Source organism: Nicotiana tabacum, chromosome 15 (assembly GCF_000715075.1).
Source record: "Nicotiana tabacum cultivar K326 chromosome 15, ASM71507v2, whole genome shotgun sequence".
Taxonomy (NCBI): Eukaryota; Viridiplantae; Streptophyta; class Magnoliopsida; order Solanales; family Solanaceae; genus Nicotiana; species Nicotiana tabacum.
Window position 1 is genome coordinate 53,472,965 of NC_134094.1, and position 17,407 is coordinate 53,490,371.

The following is a 17,407-nucleotide window of genomic DNA, read 5'->3' on the forward strand; positions in this document are numbered from 1 at the left end:
AATTCATGTTCTTTGATTTGCTTACCCTCTCACCTTCCCGAATTTTCTCATTACTTGTTTGAAATAGCATAATGCTTATAATCTCAAAATAATCTCATTCCCGAACTTACGTCGATTAGCTTATGACGAAACTTTAACATACGAAAATGCGGAATGTAACATCTCATTTCCGAGCTTATATCAATTTACTTATAGCGTACTTCCACATACGGAAACATGGGGTGTAATATCATTTCCCCCTTTGGAACATTCGTCCTCGAATGTTGATTGATGCACTTATCATTTTCATGACTTATGTCTTCCGAATACTTTTAGTGCTCTCCTTGCCATCTAGGCAACTGTTCTGTGAATAATTCCAAAGGCCAGGGCATTCCCCCCTTTAGGCCTCTTTCTCACACCACGACATATGGTCGAAATCCTTACAATCTCGTAACTGTTGCTACCTTCTATCATGCAGCATGTACGGCTCTGACCTTGTAAGTGCGCCTATACGAATCTTCTCCCCCTTTTCCTCGAGCTTTTAGCCCATATCTAAGCCTCACTTTGTAAACATATATAGAGCTTGACAAGATGTCCCTTTGGGCATCTATATGTATACTGAAGTTCTTCGCTCGGTACTTTGTCGAACTTACGAATATTGCTACATCTTATTTCATAGGCCCGGTTATATATCCGCTTGACTTTACTGCATTTAAGTAGGTCATAATATACCATAACTCTTACCTCGATTTATCGTTACTGAGGTCTGCTACCAAACTCCAGGTTACATTTTGTTGCATATCCCATATGTATAAATCTATGTCCTTTAATTCTTGCTCATTACTGTTCATCTTAAGAATGACGGCCTAATCTCACTTCATATTTTGTAACTTTTGTCCATCCATTGTTGATTCACCTTAATGTTGATCTATCATCTACCACTGATAACTTGATCTCTTATGTAACACTGCCGCTAGGGCTCATGTTTCATCGGGGACATCTGGAATATTTAGATTGATCCACCTAGGGGCGATACTATACTTCCATAACCGTATTTTATAGCATCCCAATATGATTTACCTTACATGGGTATTTTAATCCCGTACAATTCATGAAATCCTCTTCAAGTCATTACTCAATCGAAGGCCCAAACGTCATCCTTTATCTATCACAATCACACCCTCATTCTACTACCAGGGCAGCATTCCATCTCTTCTAAATGCTATTAGTCTTAGACTCCTTTGAGTTTATTCAGGCTATACTGAGCTTTCTACAACTTAGAGAAACCATCAGCTCTCTTGTTTTCATGGGTTTAATCCTGAGGACTTATCCATTCTCACTACCTTCTCACTCACCCTTTCTTATCCTTACTCCTGTCATAAAACCTTGTCGTTTTTACCATACTTTAGCTTGCGTCCTACATATATCGATTTATACTACTCGCAACCTTCCTTCAACTTGATTGCATCATAGATTTCCTTATGTCATTTTGGAACATCACATCATCTCTAACTCTTCTTTACTCTCTTAATTAGACTCCTCGATACCTAGAAACCATAGGCTGGAAGATAAGCCACTGACGACGCCGCTATCATTCCTGGATACTGAATCCCCGCGCTTCTAGCCTCCTATCCAAAAGTATGGACTATTCACAACCTTTTGCATTTGAGTATCTCGTGCATTGTTCACCTTTACATTACTTACCTTAAAATCTTGTATCTCTTTTATGACCTTCCTTCCACATAGGTATAATTTACATCCATAATTTGAAGCTCTATTATAATACTTGCACCTCTGGTGCATACACAATCCGGTAAGAGATTCATACTGACTTCTCATAAGGATGGTATTCTTCTAACTGGCTTGATCGTAGAGCCATTAAAGAATATGGCTACTGTACTATCTCTCTTGTACCTATGATATTAAGAGTGATTCTACAATGTTCTCAATCACGAGGTCTATAATTTTCTGGGTCCAATAATAAGACTCCTTATCTACTTCGTTGATGTAACTCTTTAGTTTCCTCTTCCTTCTGATCAGCCTTTATGTAGGCTTAAGCTATCTTCCGATCTGCGGCTCATGGTATTAGTTATTACTTTAGCCTTTCATGGGCGCTATTGAATATCCGTAATACCGTCATCTAACAATTCAATCCTTTGTCTATGACTTGGACTCAGTTCTTTCTTTCACTTATACCGGAGTCTTTTACGGCTGTATGATTGTCACATATATGCTGTATGGATAATACTCCGAAACCTTAAGTGCGTTCATAACATAACTAACTCTGGATCATTGATCGAATAATTCCTTGCGTTCCTTCTCAACTTTCTTTAAATGTAAGCAATTACTTTCCATGGTCTTTCTGCCCCCTTGTTGCATGCATACTTAGCTTATCTTAGTTCCCACGCATGCCGGAATTTTCATACAACTCATATGATCTCGAATATTACTCTTGATTTTGCTTCTTCCCGTTCATTAGCCACAGTAGGTGCCACTTTCTTATAGATTGCATACAATGTTATAGTAAGACTGTTTTTACATGACCATTTCCTCTCTAGATCATTGTGCTTAGGTTGAAGCCTTCTTCCTTATTTCCTCAGCTAGTTTTTCGTTGTAGTACTTAGGGAAGACCCTCTGACTTTTGTAAAGCTGCGAGCTTATTACATCGTATACTCGACGGAATTTTTGATGTTCTTCCTTGCCTATAATTATCTGTAGTTACTCATCTCCATGCCCTTGTGCTTGTAGGATTGCTTCTGAACTAATATTTTGACTGTCTTCCCAGTGGCATTTTCTTTTATTTACATAATACTCATACGGTACCTTTAACTAACCCAACTCTTATCTGAATATTTCTCAAGGATCACGATATCATATCTGCGAGAATGAATTCCCCATGTTGGGGTTCACTACGTTCATCTTGTACAATCTGTTGATTTGTCTATATCCTCTTGTCTAGCTATAACTAGGGTCTTCCTGGATCAATTACTAACTGCTCGTTGGTCCATTCTCATTTCTGTATTCCGCGTAATCCCTCTTGGTTTATTCCCTTTGTCTTAACTTTCATCTCGCACTGGCTCTTTATCTATCAATAACATCTCGGGCAAGAATCCTTACTTCCTCTCCTTGACGTCGTGTCGGCATAATGTTCTGGAATCGTAGCATATCTGTAGGATTTGAATAAGTGCAATCTCATCCCTTTCTCATTTTTATTACATTCTTCCTTTACCATTCAATAGTTACTAAAACCACTTAATTCTGACTCAATGCCACATCACTCCATATTCCCCCCTTAGGGGAGTACTAAGATTTAGTGTTACGATGGTCTACATATAGATATTTTTACCTCTTCATCTTTGGCGTCTTTCCACATCATCGATGATCCTTACTCGCCTCGCGGTAATCCTTCTGTACCAAGGATAACGAAATTCCTTACTCGCGAGGGTAACACTTAGTGTAACTGGCACATACAGTCCCTTAAGCTTAACTTTGCTCACCTTGCTTGCTTGCACATACAGTCCCTTGCTTTAGGAAAATGTCTTCCTGAATGACCTTTAAAGGGTATTCTTCTGTCGTCCATTCTATCATTGCCGGGATGCAATCTCTAAAGTTCTCATAATGCTGACTATTACTCAGTCCCTACTTCATGTTTAATTTATCTTGTTCATCAGTCCATGCTGATTTCTTATTACTCTCGGGTCTAACTTTTCCTTTTGGTAATCACGTTGGAGTCACGAACTTATTTCTCGAAATGAGGATATGACTTTATGGCCTATACTCTTTTGTTGTCTCAAGGCCTGTCACCTCTCGTCTTTTCCTTCACTTGACTATAGACTCTGTAATACTATCATCTTTTGATCTACCGTTGTCATCCATGTATCATATCTTACTCATAATGCTTCATTAACTCTTTTCTTATTTCCCGCTAATATTTATGTTTATCACTTTATTCTGAAAACTCGAACAAGACATTCTTTTGCTTTTAGCTCCCCTTTGCTCCATCCACTGGATCTTCGAGTTGCTTAACATTCTTGCACTACCAGGGACGGGAGCCATACTAAGGTAATATTTATCCCTTCAAGGCCTCTAGTGCCTATCTTTGTAGTACTCATATCTAACTGTACTATTTTAGAGTGTACCATCTGGGTGTCTCACAAGGAGATCTTTTAGCACATTTGCAACATCCTTCGGAAAGGCCAACTAACGCAAACAATTCATCCATCATTTTGGGTTACTCTAACCCCAGCCGGATTCTCATATCCGTCCTTCTCTTATACTACTTCTGTTAGCCCCCCATATGGCATACATGAGATGGGTGTGGCCAATTGTACATACCTATGTTATTGTTGAAGGTAACTTAAAAGGCTTATATTCCTCTTCCTGAATTGTAAATACTGATATCTTCATTATCTGGTTGCGATTACACAGTATATTGTACCGTGCTCTCTTAGAATCGCAAAATCCCGTTGCGATTACACAGTATATTTTCGTTGCAAATCTCTTAGAATTGCAAATACGTATTGAAGCTTCATCTGTTTGCCTTCAATCCTTACAGAATAGCAAATCTCTTCAAAGTGCAAATGTATCATATGTATTTTAATGATTTATGTAGAAGTCTTTATTAAAGAGAGTGGGCCCCACTCTTTGTATGACTAAGACACATAGTCATCTTAATTAGGCCACCTTTCTTTGTAAGTTAAGACTCACTATCATAGCCCTTTTGGGCTGCCACATATTAGCTTATCCATTCCCAACCAATTAACATCTTAATTAATTATTAATCTCCCACCAAAATCAATAATTATCCGATTATCCACATAATTAAAAATTATATCAAATTACTTAAAATACTACTCACTTTTAACACACCTTATACACCTTACTATCATGGTCATGTGGTACCTTTATGGTACTAGTCCATAAATACCGGGTATTTTAGCTCAGGCCGTATTTTATCCCAACATGTCAAACTTTGAAGAAAATTCATTTTCTTTGATTTGCTTACCCTCTCACCTTCTCGAATTTACTCATTACTTGTTTGAAATAGCATAATGCTTATAATCTCAAAATAATCTCATTCCCGAACTTACGTCGATTAGCTTACGACGAAACTTTAACGTACGAAAATGCGGAATGTAACATCTCATTTCCTAGCTTATATCAATTTACTTATGGCGTACTTCCACATACGAAAACATGGGGTGTAACACCCTACTTCCACCGAGATCAAGGCTTCCACACCGTACACAAGAGAGAAAGGAGTCTCCCCCGTGCTTGATTTGACCATTGTTCGATACACCCATAATACTCCTGGTAGTTCTTCGGGCCATTTGCCTTTAGCTATTTCCAATCTCTTTTTGAGACTTTAGATAATCACCTTATGTGTTGATTATGGTTGACCGTTGGCATTCGGGTGATAAGGTGATGACATGATCCTTTTAATTTTTAGGTCTTCAAGGAATTTTGTGACCTTTGCGCCTATAAATTGTGGCATGTTGTCGCAGGCTATCTCATTTGGTATCCCCAATCTGCAAATTATACTCTCCCACAAGAAATCTACCACTTCACGGTCGCCAATTTTCTGGAAAGGACCTGCTTCAATCCACTTAGAAAAATAGTCAGTTAAAATTAAAAGAAATCTTATCTTATCGGAGGTTGGCGGCAGCGGACCGACTATATCCATTCCCCACTTCATGAATGGCCAAGGCGACAAAACTGAGTGCAGTAGCTCCGTCGATTGATGTACTAATGGTGCATGGCATTGACACTTATCGCATTTCTGAACATAAGCCTTAGCGTCTTGTTTTATCCGGGGCCAATAGTATCCTTCCCTAATTAATTTTAACACTAAGGAATTTGCGCCTGAGTGATTTACGTAGATCCCTTCGTGGACTTCTCGCATGACATAATTAGCTTCGAAAGCTCCCAAACATCGGGCCAACAGGCCTTGGAAGGATCTTCTATACAATTGACATCCCTTAAAGTTGTATCGAGCTGCTTTAGTGCACAACACCCGAGATGCATAAGCTGCACGACAGTATCGGAGTCTGATACCTTCATTTTCGTGGATGATTCCAAATTGGCTAGTGCGTCTGCCTCTGTGTTTTCTTCTCTCGGGATGTGGGTAATTGACCATTCCCTGAACCGTGCGAATAGAGCCTAGACTTTCACTATATATTGTTGCACGCATTCTTCTTTGGCTTCAAAAATCTCGTAGACCTGATTTACTACCAATTGGGAGTCGCATTTGATTTCCATGTCCTCGGAATCCAGTCCTTAGGCCATCTCGAATCCTGCAATCAGAGCTTCATACTCAGCTTCATTATTAGTCGGAGGAACAGTTGTTATGCCCTGCCTTAGGGTTTCCTCTAAGGGCGTGATTAGTACTACACCTAGCCCGAACCCTTTCACATTGGAAGGTCCGTCTGTGAACAAAGTCCAAACTCTTGATGTCGACTCTGACACCATCACTACTTCTTTGTAGCCAAAGGCAACAGTCTCGGACTGAAATCAGCCAAACTTGTGACATAATTGCAGACCTAGGCTTATATTGTATGTCAAATTCACTCATTTCGATTGCCCACTTGGCCAGCCTACTTTAAAGTTCAGGTTTATGAAGTATATTTTGCAAGGGAAAGGTGGTCACCACAGTTATCGAATGACACTGGAAATAAAGCCTAAGTTGTCGAGCGGCGACTTCGAGAGCTAAGGCTAATTTTTCCAGATGTGGGTAGCGAGTTTTTGCTCCTATTAAAATTTTACTAACATAATAGATAGGAGACTGCGTACCATCATCCTCACGGACTAAAATGGCACTTACGTCTACCTTTGAGACCAGTAAGTAGATCAACAGTTGTTCGCCTTCCCCCGGTTTTGACAGAAATAGAGGACTTGACAAATACTTTTTCAAATCCTTCAAAGCCTGCTGAGATTCCGGAGTCCATTCGAAGTTCTTCTTTTTAAGGAGTGAAAATAAATGATGGAATTTTTCCAAAGACCGAGAAATGAATCTGCTTAAAGCGGCCAGTCTTCCTGTCAACCTTTGAACCTCTTTCACGCTTGATAGCTGGTCTGGGATGTCTTTGATAGCTTTAATTTTATTGGGATTGAACTTGATCTCTCTTTGCGACACCAGAAATCCCAAGAACTTACCAGAGCTGACTCAGAATGCACAGTTCTCAGGGTTAAGCTTCATATTGTGCTTTATTAGGATGTCAAAGGTTTCTTGCAAGTGTTTAAGATGATCACCTGCATTCAAAGACTTAACCAGCATATCACTTATGTAAACTTCCATGGTTTTCCCTATTTGTGTCTCGAACATTTTGTTTACGAGCCGCTGAATAAGTGGCTCTGGCGTTCTTTAGCCCGAAAGGCATCACATTATAGCAATATGTGCCGAAATTTGTTATGAATGAAGTTTTTTCCTGATCCTCCGGGTTTATCTTGATTTGGTTGTACCCGGAGTAAGCGTTAAGGAAACTCATTAACTCATGCGCGGTCGTCGTTTCAATCATTTGATCAATGTTTAGCAATGGGGCACGCCTTATTTAGATCCTTATAGTCTACGCACATGCGAAATTTATTATTTTTATTTGGAACTACTACTATGTTAGCTAGAGAGGAAGGATACTTTACCTCTCGGATTGAACTGATACCAAATAAACGAGTTACCTCTTTTTTGACAAATTTGTTTTTGACCTCAGTAATAGGATGTTTTTTCTATCTTACCGGAGGGATGTTGGGATCCAGGCATAGTTTGTGCATGGCCACTTCTGGCGGGATACTTGTCATATCCGCATGCGACCATGCAAAATAGTCAACATTAAATATAAGAAATTCGATAAATCTAGACCTAAGCTCGGGGTTTAGCCCTGTCTCCAAGTGGAAATTCCTCTCCAAGAACTTTTCAAACAACTCAACTTGCTCAAGTTCTTCCGCTGTGGATTTTTCTGTGTCCGTTTCTTCTGGTACCTGGAAATATATTGGTACCTGATAGGATTCCGACGACTCCTTCCCCTAGTTGACTTCGCTCGGCTCGGGAGCAAGCACCGGTTCCTGTAATTGCTATGTTGCACATTCCTTCCCTTTGCTACTGGAAATTGAGATTGCATTCATCTCCCTTGCCGCCGGTTGGTCTCCTCTTATTTGTTTAATTCCCTCGGGAGTTAGAAACTTCAATAAATGATGATACCTTGATGGCACAACCTTCATATGGTGCAACCATGATCTCCCCAAGATAATATTGTAGCCCATATCGCCGTCTACTACCTAGGAAAGGGTCGTCTTCATCACCCCCTCGGCATTAATGAGCATTAGGATCTCCCCTCGGGTTGTCACGCTTGCCAGATTGAACCCAGCGAGGAGTTTTATGGCCGGAATGATTCCTTAATAATTCTTTGAGATGGGCATTTTCAGCAATGTCACCATCTCCTCGCGCAAATGCCGACAGTCCTCTATGCGATGGCCAATGGTCCCATGGTATTCGCACCACAAATTAGGATCCCTTTGACTAGGATCAGATCTCATTGGCTTCGGGAATCTTGTTTCCCTAATATTCCTCATAGACGACACCAGTTCCACTACGATGGCGTTGAAGTAGTATTCAGATAGCCTGGGGTAGGAGGAATCTCGAGAATCCGGTATCGCCTTGTCCTACAATGATCTGTTATTACAGTCGCGATCAGCCCTCTTATCGTTAGCGAATCTATCCGCCGACTGAAAAACTCTACCGTGTTCTTCGGCCATTTCATAGGTCAAAAATCGACCCCTTGAAGACCGTCGATTTGTGTCAAAATCCTTCTTTGATTTCTCCTTATTCTTCTCCCAGTCCCGACCCTTGGTTAATGCCAGAAAACTGAGCTGATCATCCTCAATTCTTATCTTTGACTCGTACCGGTTGTGAACATTCGCCCATGTCATTGATTGGAACTCGAGCAGACTTTCTTTCAATTTCTAGGAAGCATCAGAACTTCTCGGATACAGTCCTTTAGTAAATGCTTTAGCTGCCTATTTTTCTTGTACGACCGGGAGCATCATTGTTTCTTTCTGGAATATGGTCACGAACTCCCGCAACAATGCAGACTCTCCTTGTGCAATCCTAAATATGTCGGCCTTTCGGGCCTGTACCTTTCTGGCCCCGGTATGAGCCTTGATGAAAGAATCCATGAGCATCTCGAATGAATCTATTGAGTGCTCGGGCAAGAATGAATACCATGTCAGTGCCCCCTTCGTGAGGGTCTCCCCGAATTTCTTCAGTAAGACTGACTCAATCTCGTGCAGGGCTAAATCGTTTCCTTTCACCGCCGTTGTATAGGTGGTGATGTGCTCCTGTGGATCCGAAGTCCCATCATACTTCGGCACGTCTGGCATTTTGAATCGCTTCTGTATCAATTCTGGTGCCACGCTTGGTTTGAATGGCAATTGGGTATTTTTCTTTGAGTCCGGTCCTTTTAACACTGTTGGTGCGCCCGAAATCAGATCCATTCGGGCATTTATTTTCCTCATAAACCGCATGAGTTCGGTTTTAAAGGGATCATACTCATTGTTGTTACTGGATCCGCTACCGTTCCCCCCGGCCCCGTCAAAGCGACTTCACCCCTCAGGGTATTGTTGTTGACCCTCTACGTTGTTTGATTTGCGGGAGCACCGGGAGGAACTCGACCTCGTTCATTCATGTTGTTGAAATCATCCGACAATGCTTGCCTCAATTCCATCATGACCTGATCATGTCGTGAGAGGTGGTCCATAATGGCCTTTTGTTGCTCCCCCAGGATCCTTACTGTTTCAACGACGTTCTCGTCTTCAGCATCATCAGGAGTTGCCTCTCGAACATGTCGTGGATATTTCCCGCCATGAACTGGCGTGGCCTCATCCCCTTCATTGCGGGTATTACAGATTGAATCTTCGTGTTGAGGCTAATTTCCATGGGCCTCAACGTTGTGTATGATTTTTGCTAAGAACAAAGAATCAAACGGGTTAGTAATAGATACAAGGATCAACTCAATTACACAACTGTCTAAGCCCCACGGTGGGCGCCAAACTGTTTACCCGTAAAATAATACAGTTGAATTTTTACGTGGTTTACAGACAAGTGAATCGATTTGATCCCAAAATAATAAATAAATTAAACAAGAATATAAGACTTAGCGTTGAAATTGAGATAAGATAACAGAAATCATGGTTCTGGGAACAGAGCTTCCGGAGGCAGTAATAACAATATTAATAAGCAAGAAGATAAAATATTATTGAGTTTTGAATAAAGTATAGTATCAGCTTGTCAGAAAATCTGTCGCCTTACCATGTTGTTGAGCTTTCTATTTATAATTGCACCTAGGGAACAAGGTCCTAGGATCAATCCCTTCTTAAATGACAATTTTGAGGGCCATTGAAGAATGTGTAACGGTAGGCAGTGAATGTCATATTTTCTATAATGGACTATGTACTTAATGTTATAGAATATTCTCTATTAAATGCTACCAGGTGGCAGGCATTTATTCCGCCTTCATGAACACCATTCCCTCCGGGGACAAACGAGATCGTTGCCTTTAGACCTGGTTGCCTTCTTTCTTCGGCTCCCGGCCTCCTCCTAATTGCAGCTTCCTCTCTCTTTTCGTTCAAAAAATAAATTGTGAGCGTGTAATTTTTTTCTTAAAATTCGCTCCTAAAATATTCAATTTTAGTAATTTAGCTATCTTTAATTTTAGTATTTTTTTAGGGATTTATATTTATTAGTTTTATTTTTTATATTTTAGTTGTATTTTAAATCACATAAAATATAAAAATGTTTTTTGTCTTTCATTAAGTATTTTAAGATAATTTATTGCGTACATGGAAGTGAATCTCTATCATGGTAAGATAATTCATTATTTTATTCAGTATTTTCTTTTTGATTATTTTGTTTGTACAACTTACCATGGTAAGAGGTACTTATCACAAAAAAGGAAGAAAAAGAATTTAATTTTTATACGCTAACAATATGAGAATTTTATATGCCACTTAAAAACGAATTATATGTAACTATCTGTTACTATCATGTGATGTCAATATCCTTAAATTTAGAATCCCTAAAGTTTAAATTTTGGAAACACTTCTAGTGTGAGAGAAAACTTAGGCACATGTATTGTTTACTCTTAAAATAGATAACAATCAAATTTGTTCGCAATTTAAAGGATATGGGGTTTAGTTTAACACAAATGATCAAAGAACAGTAAATAGCTGAATTGAAATAAGATGGAATGATCAAACCAAAGTGATGCAGTAATTAGGCCTTGCGTTTAACTTAAATGCCAATGATCGGTCTTGATTGATCCCTCGAGATAGAGCTCAGACCTGAATAAACAAGTAAATAACTGAAGAACGCTTAAAACGATTGCTGAGAGCTAAAGTAAATTTTATTGCCTTGTTATGCGTAAAAAAGTCAGTCCGAAATATGAAGGGGTCCCCCTCTTTATATAGTAGAGGAGATTTAACCCTAGTATAAGTCTAAATGAACTAAAAATCTTTCCCTTCTTTCCCACGAAAATAAGATCCGCAGCCAATACCGAGCGTGTTCCGTGCCGCAATATCCGGCTGATGGCGGATATTTTGGCTCCTCGTTTGTCTCCTTCAACTGCATTTCCTTTACCCTCGATTCTTCATCTCACTCAAGCTTGATTCCCTCCGAATTCGGCCGCGCTCGAGACCCGTTATATCATTTATTCGTTCTTGGTTCTGATTTGTGGATATCTTCGGGCTCACCTGAGCTAATAATAAATAACGTCATTCCTCATTTCACAACGGAAAATCAGGGATAACTTTATCCTCAATTTTATCCATATACAGATAGTCCCCTCACTTCTCGGAGACTAGATTATAGGAGCGATGAGAAGTGACCAATTGACCTCGGTTCCTTCCCTCGTAAGTCATGCACAAGATGACGAACCAAAATATCCCACCAGTCACGTCGCTCTAACGTTGGATGCGCGTCAGTCGTCGGTTGAACACCCTTGGTGGTTACCTAATTCGAAATGTCTCGCAATCATTACTCTTTTACTATAAAAGCTCTGATTTCTCACTTTCACCTTTTTACTTTCTAACTTCAAATTCCTTAAGTTACCTTCGAGCCTTTCATATCTTCATCCATTTTGTCGATCCTTTGTACACATCTCCTTAAACCTTCAGAAGTTGTTTTTCATACATTCATATCTTCATAACTCATCTTCGAATCTTCATATCTTATCTTCGAATCTTCATATCAAATCCCCAGATCTTCATATTCTCGGATAGAGATGGCAAAGACATCAAAATCAGTACCTCAAAACACTGTACCGATGACCTTTTCCTCATCCACCGGCATCGAGGCAGTGCCTCTAGTGATAGCCCTGGGACCTCCTCTTATAGATTTTATCCCGGTGGCTTCTCCATAGATAAAGACTTCAAAGTCGATAAAGACTCCGCACAACGAGATCGATGTGATGAGGCATGGAGGTATGTTTGCTCCATTACCAAGGAGACACTCAAGACTGTCCGAGAGGACTGCAAATGGGATGATGAGGACGTAGTAGTTCCTAGTCCTGACGAGGACATCACAACACACGTGGAAGGGTATTTAAGTTTTTACACATATCCGTTCATGTTTGGTCCTATTGACATGGTAGTCCTCGAGTTTTTCAAGAGATATAACATTTGCCTCGGGAAAATTCACCCATCCTTTTGGAGGATCGTGACTCTCCTCCGCCACTTTGCAAACAATATCAAGAAGCCACAGTTCATGGTTGATCACATGCTTCGGATGTACAGCCCCCGGATATTTCTAGGTGGGTTAATAAAATATGCCCGATGGGCAAAGAAGGCTCCCTTCTCCTGCATAGACGAAGATAGGGACCGAGGTTGGCAAGGGAGGTTCGTTCGCATAAAGACCGAGGACCTCATTCCTCCCAAACTCATGTCGTTCCCTGAGAAGTGGAACTCGATACGTGAGCTTACTTCCTCTTAAGCCATCAAGGATTTTTCTTGTATTTACTTTTTCCACTCATGACATATCTCATCCGATTTGCAGCTACCCCCCGACTCCCCAATGCGGTCCCGCATTGGAGGGAGTAGATCGAGGGTATATGCAAGCAACTCACCTACTCTGAGCGTGAGTGGTGTAAGCTCTCCAAAGGCAAGTGGGAGGCTCGTTCCCATGGTAAGTGCTTTTTACTGGTAGATCTTTTCCTTGTCGCCCTTTATTTCGGCATTGACCCAACCTTCATTCCATATTTCACAGGCTTGCCAAAGACCACCAAGCTTCAGAAAATCATCGATATCGTGGTATCGATCTTGTCTTCCAAACCCTCTGCCTCTCTACAGCTTGTTGCTAAAGTTGCTGCAGAAAAGGAGGAGAAAATGAAAAAGAAAAAGAGATCCCCCGACTCCTCAAACGCTCTTGTCGAGGTCAAGAAAAGAAGAAGGATCGTGCTCAGGGTCAGGAACAATACTAATAAAAAGACTTTGGATGCCCGGACCCCACGCTCCGATGCTCTTCGTCAGCTCAATGATTTTTTTGAGGATGGCAAAGATATGGAAAAAACCAACCAAGAGCTAAAAAGCTCAGACAACACTGATCAAGAGTTGGTGGCCCCTAAAGAGGGTGCTCGTGAAGCCGAATCCTCATTAACCCGGGGGCCCTAAGAAGAACATGCGGTTGCTGCTTCGGATGAAGCCCCTCCGGTCTTGACAGGGGTCATTTCTGAAGGCGACATCATTAACCATATTAATGAGTCACCTCCCGGATGGAGGCCAATTTTAATGAGGGTCGGCCTACTAAAGAGAAGCCGACCGAAACATCCTGGGCTGTGGATGATGCCATTAATTCATTTTTTGAGGGTGTGGACATCTGTATATTGGAAGAATACTCTGGATTTGGCCACCTGGAGTTCCCGAAAAAGGTTGTGCAACCGGAATCAGGTGGGTTGAGTCCGAGCTCAAAGCTTGAGAAGCAGTTTCCCGCCCCAAGTGCGGACCTTGAGTGAAAGAAGACAGTCATGTTCTTGGTGCCAGCGGACACTAGCATGTTGTTCGGGCCAGTAGGAGTGGCCATCTATCTTCGTTCCAAAGTAAATGAGGAGGACCAAATGAAGATTAACGAGGTAGCGCCAAGCTTTTTCAATGAGGCTTAGCTGTTACTGAATCGGGTATGTCTTCTTTCCATTTTATTTTAACGAGTTCTCATTCCTCTAACTGTCTTTAACATTCTTCTTTATATGTATCTCAAGCCTTGGTGCTTCACCACGAGAGGTTCCACCGATCCAGAATGGAGGTGAGTCATCTCGAATTCAAGCTTAAGGAACAAGTCTGGAAAATAGACATGTACAAAGCTCTCTGTGAGCAAAAAGATGAAGTCCTTAGGGCGCGGCCGACCTCTCCGCCCTTCAGGCTGAACTGGAGAAGGCCCAGAAAGAGGCCTCGAAAGCAAAACATGACTATGCCCTTCTAGTTGAGAAGGTAAGAGTCCTCGAGATTGATAATGAGAGGCTAAACATCAGTGTAAACGCCGCAACCTCCTAGGTCCAGGAAAATATAAATTTGATTGACTAGATCAGGACTGAGATGAACGGGGTCAAGGCTATAGCCGATAAATTGAGAGGCAAAATGGATCGCCTAGCATCGGAGCAGTATGCCACCAAAGAGGACTTGGCATGGACCAAGGTACAACTCCGAGTGATAAAAGACAAGGCCGATAAATAGTCACGACTGAACGAGAAGCTCCGGGCACAATTGCCTTCGCCATGGCAGAGCGCAATACTCTTGATCAAGAGTATACTGCACTGAAATCCAAATTGGAAGTGGCTTTGAGTAAGATCTCAGATGCCCAGGATATGTTGGCCCAGTATAAGGCTGACGTCGAGATAGCCGAAGCCCGGTTATAACGAAGATCGAGTATGAGAGGTGGCTATCTCGGAGGGAGGATATCGAGGAGATACAAGATGGAGGGGTCGATGTAGCAGCCAAGATTGAAGAGGCCAAGAGGATCGAAGCCGAGGCCCAAGCGAAGTACCAGCCCGAGGGGTCAGATAGCGAACTAGGCTCTAATGAAGATTAGGTAGGGAATACCTTAGTTTATGTTATTTTTGTTTCTCTGTACTTGTACATTTTGTATTTTGGGGCCGTTTATCGTGCCTCTGCAAATATTTGTTTGTAAATATATGGAATTACCTTTCGGCTATACATTGTGTCCTTTAATTATTTTCGCATTTGCTTTTTGCATAGGACTTAGAATATATAACTTATGTCTCAAATTCAGTATGACTAATGTATCATCGTTGCCTTAGCATAAATTTTGTCATCGCTCAAATTGTTTGACTTCCAAAGTCCGAATAAGATTGGGTCTAATAATGGCTCCGAGTTGCTTTGACTTTGGAAGTTCTGACAGAAATGAAAAGAAGTCTTTATTTCGGGTATTCGAATGATTCATCCGGACACAGTTAGTCTTTACCGAAGGTGACATTTTCCTTGGCTAAGAAAATTGATCGATTCAATCAAATGGGACATAGTCTTTGTAGACTTAAAATGTGCAAGGACCTTACTTTTTATATTTACGAACTCCAACGTCTTCGAGCCGTTTATACGTTAGGGTCGAAGCTCCAATGGCTTAAGACCTTAATTTTATCGTAGCCATTTGTATTTAGGCCTTTCCTCGTAGTCTTGGTTCCCTCAGGATTTTGTAACCTGATTTGCCTGGTCTTATTGTCAGATGGCAGTCCCCGGTTCAGGGTGACCCATAGGCTTAGGGGTCTTTAAATGATTGGACATAGTCTTGTGGACTTTTACTGCCTTCGGGATTTCATGCCCCCGGTTAATGATGGCCCGCAGCCTTGGAAGGTTTTGAACCCAGTATTTATTCTAAGTGATAGTACTGTAACATTGCTCGTGTAAGCGTAAACCGATGAAGTATGGAAGGTGAATTTCTCACTTTATTACTTTGAATGTAGTGTAAATAGATGTCGTGACAAGAATAAACTATCTGGGCAGTCCCCAGTCCTTGATTGGTCTTCAAAATTAAAGTAGCATGCTTCATGTTGCCTCATTAAGAACCTTAACGTAAAACCCACTTCGGGAAAAAAAATCAGTCGAAGGGAAAAAGAGTACAACACGTGCTTTCAGACATAATTCTATGATTCTTGGTCTTGACTTCGATTGAGTACATGCACAGGTTAGTTTAGAAGGATAATAAACCTTAAAGAAAATTGAATATTCGTACCTTAGCAGTAGTACCACTTTAAGTGTGCCATATTCCAGTTATTTTGCAGTTGTCTGATACTTTCGGACTCAAGCTGGTATGAGCCTTTTCCGGTTATACCCGTGACTTTGTATGGTCCTTCCCAATTCAGGGCTAATTTCTCGTCATTCGGGTTTTTGGTATGCAGTGTGAATTTTTTCAAGACCAAGTCCCCGACTTGCAAGTGTCAAAGGTTTGCCCTTCGGTTGTAATATCTTCCTATCCACTGCTTTTGAGCTGCTAATCGGACCAGGGGGCTTCTCGTCGTTCATATGCTAAATCTAAATTTGTAGCCATGGCCTCGTCATTTGAAGCTTCCGTAGCATATTGGAACCTCAAGCCCGGTTCCCCTATATATACTGGAATCAATGCCTCTGCGCTGTACACTAGAGAAAATGGTATTTCACCGGTACTTGACCTCGAGGTTGTTCGATATGCCCACAAGACCTCAGGCAGAATTTCCTTCCACCTTCATTTTGAATCGGCCAATCTTTTTCTCATGTTTTGCAGTATGATCTCTTTTGTCGAATCCGCTTGACTATTTGCACTCGGATGATAAGGGTTCGATAAAATCTTTTTGATTTTGTGATCTTCGAAGAACTTATTGAACTTGTTGCCGATGAATTGTCTTCCGTTGTCACATGTAATTTCGGTCGATATCCCGAACCGACAAATTATGTGATCCCAGATGAAGTCGATAACTTCATTCTCTCTAACTTTCTCAAACGAATGTGCTTCAACCAATTTACAGAAGTAAACAGCCATAAACAAAATGTACTGAGCCTTACAATGTGCCCATGGTAAAGGACCCACTATATCCATTCCCCACTTCATGAACGGCCAAGGGGAAAGGACCGGATGTAGTAGCTCCCTAGGCCGATGGATCATCAGGGCATGCCTCTGACATTTGTCACACGTTTGATCAGAGTCTTTTGCATCCTTCTCCATTTTGTTCCAGTACTAGCCGACCTTGATCAGCTTCCGGACCAATGATTTTGCTCCCAAATGGTTTCCGCAACTCCCCTCGAGGATTTCCCTCATCATGTAATCGATCTCCCCGGTCCCCAAACATCTTGCTAATGGTCCAAAAAATAACCTTCGGTACAGTTGGCCATCAACCAAGCAAAACCTAGCAGCTTTAGTTCGAAGGGCCCTCGATTCCTTAGGATCCGATGGTAGTATCCCCTTCTA

The 17,407-nt window shown here is 41.2% G+C and overlaps 1 protein-coding gene across 1 annotated transcript; it reads right to left on the reverse strand.

Annotated features, from left to right (window-relative positions):
• Nucleotides 1–16,687: 16,687 nt before the first annotated feature.
• LOC142169627 (uncharacterized) lies at nt 16,688–17,164 on the reverse strand. Its single transcript, XM_075231516.1, has one exon. The coding sequence runs from the start codon at nt 17,162–17,164 to the stop codon at nt 16,688–16,690; it is 477 nt and encodes a 158-aa protein (XP_075087617.1).
• Nucleotides 17,165–17,407: the final 243 nt, after the last annotated feature.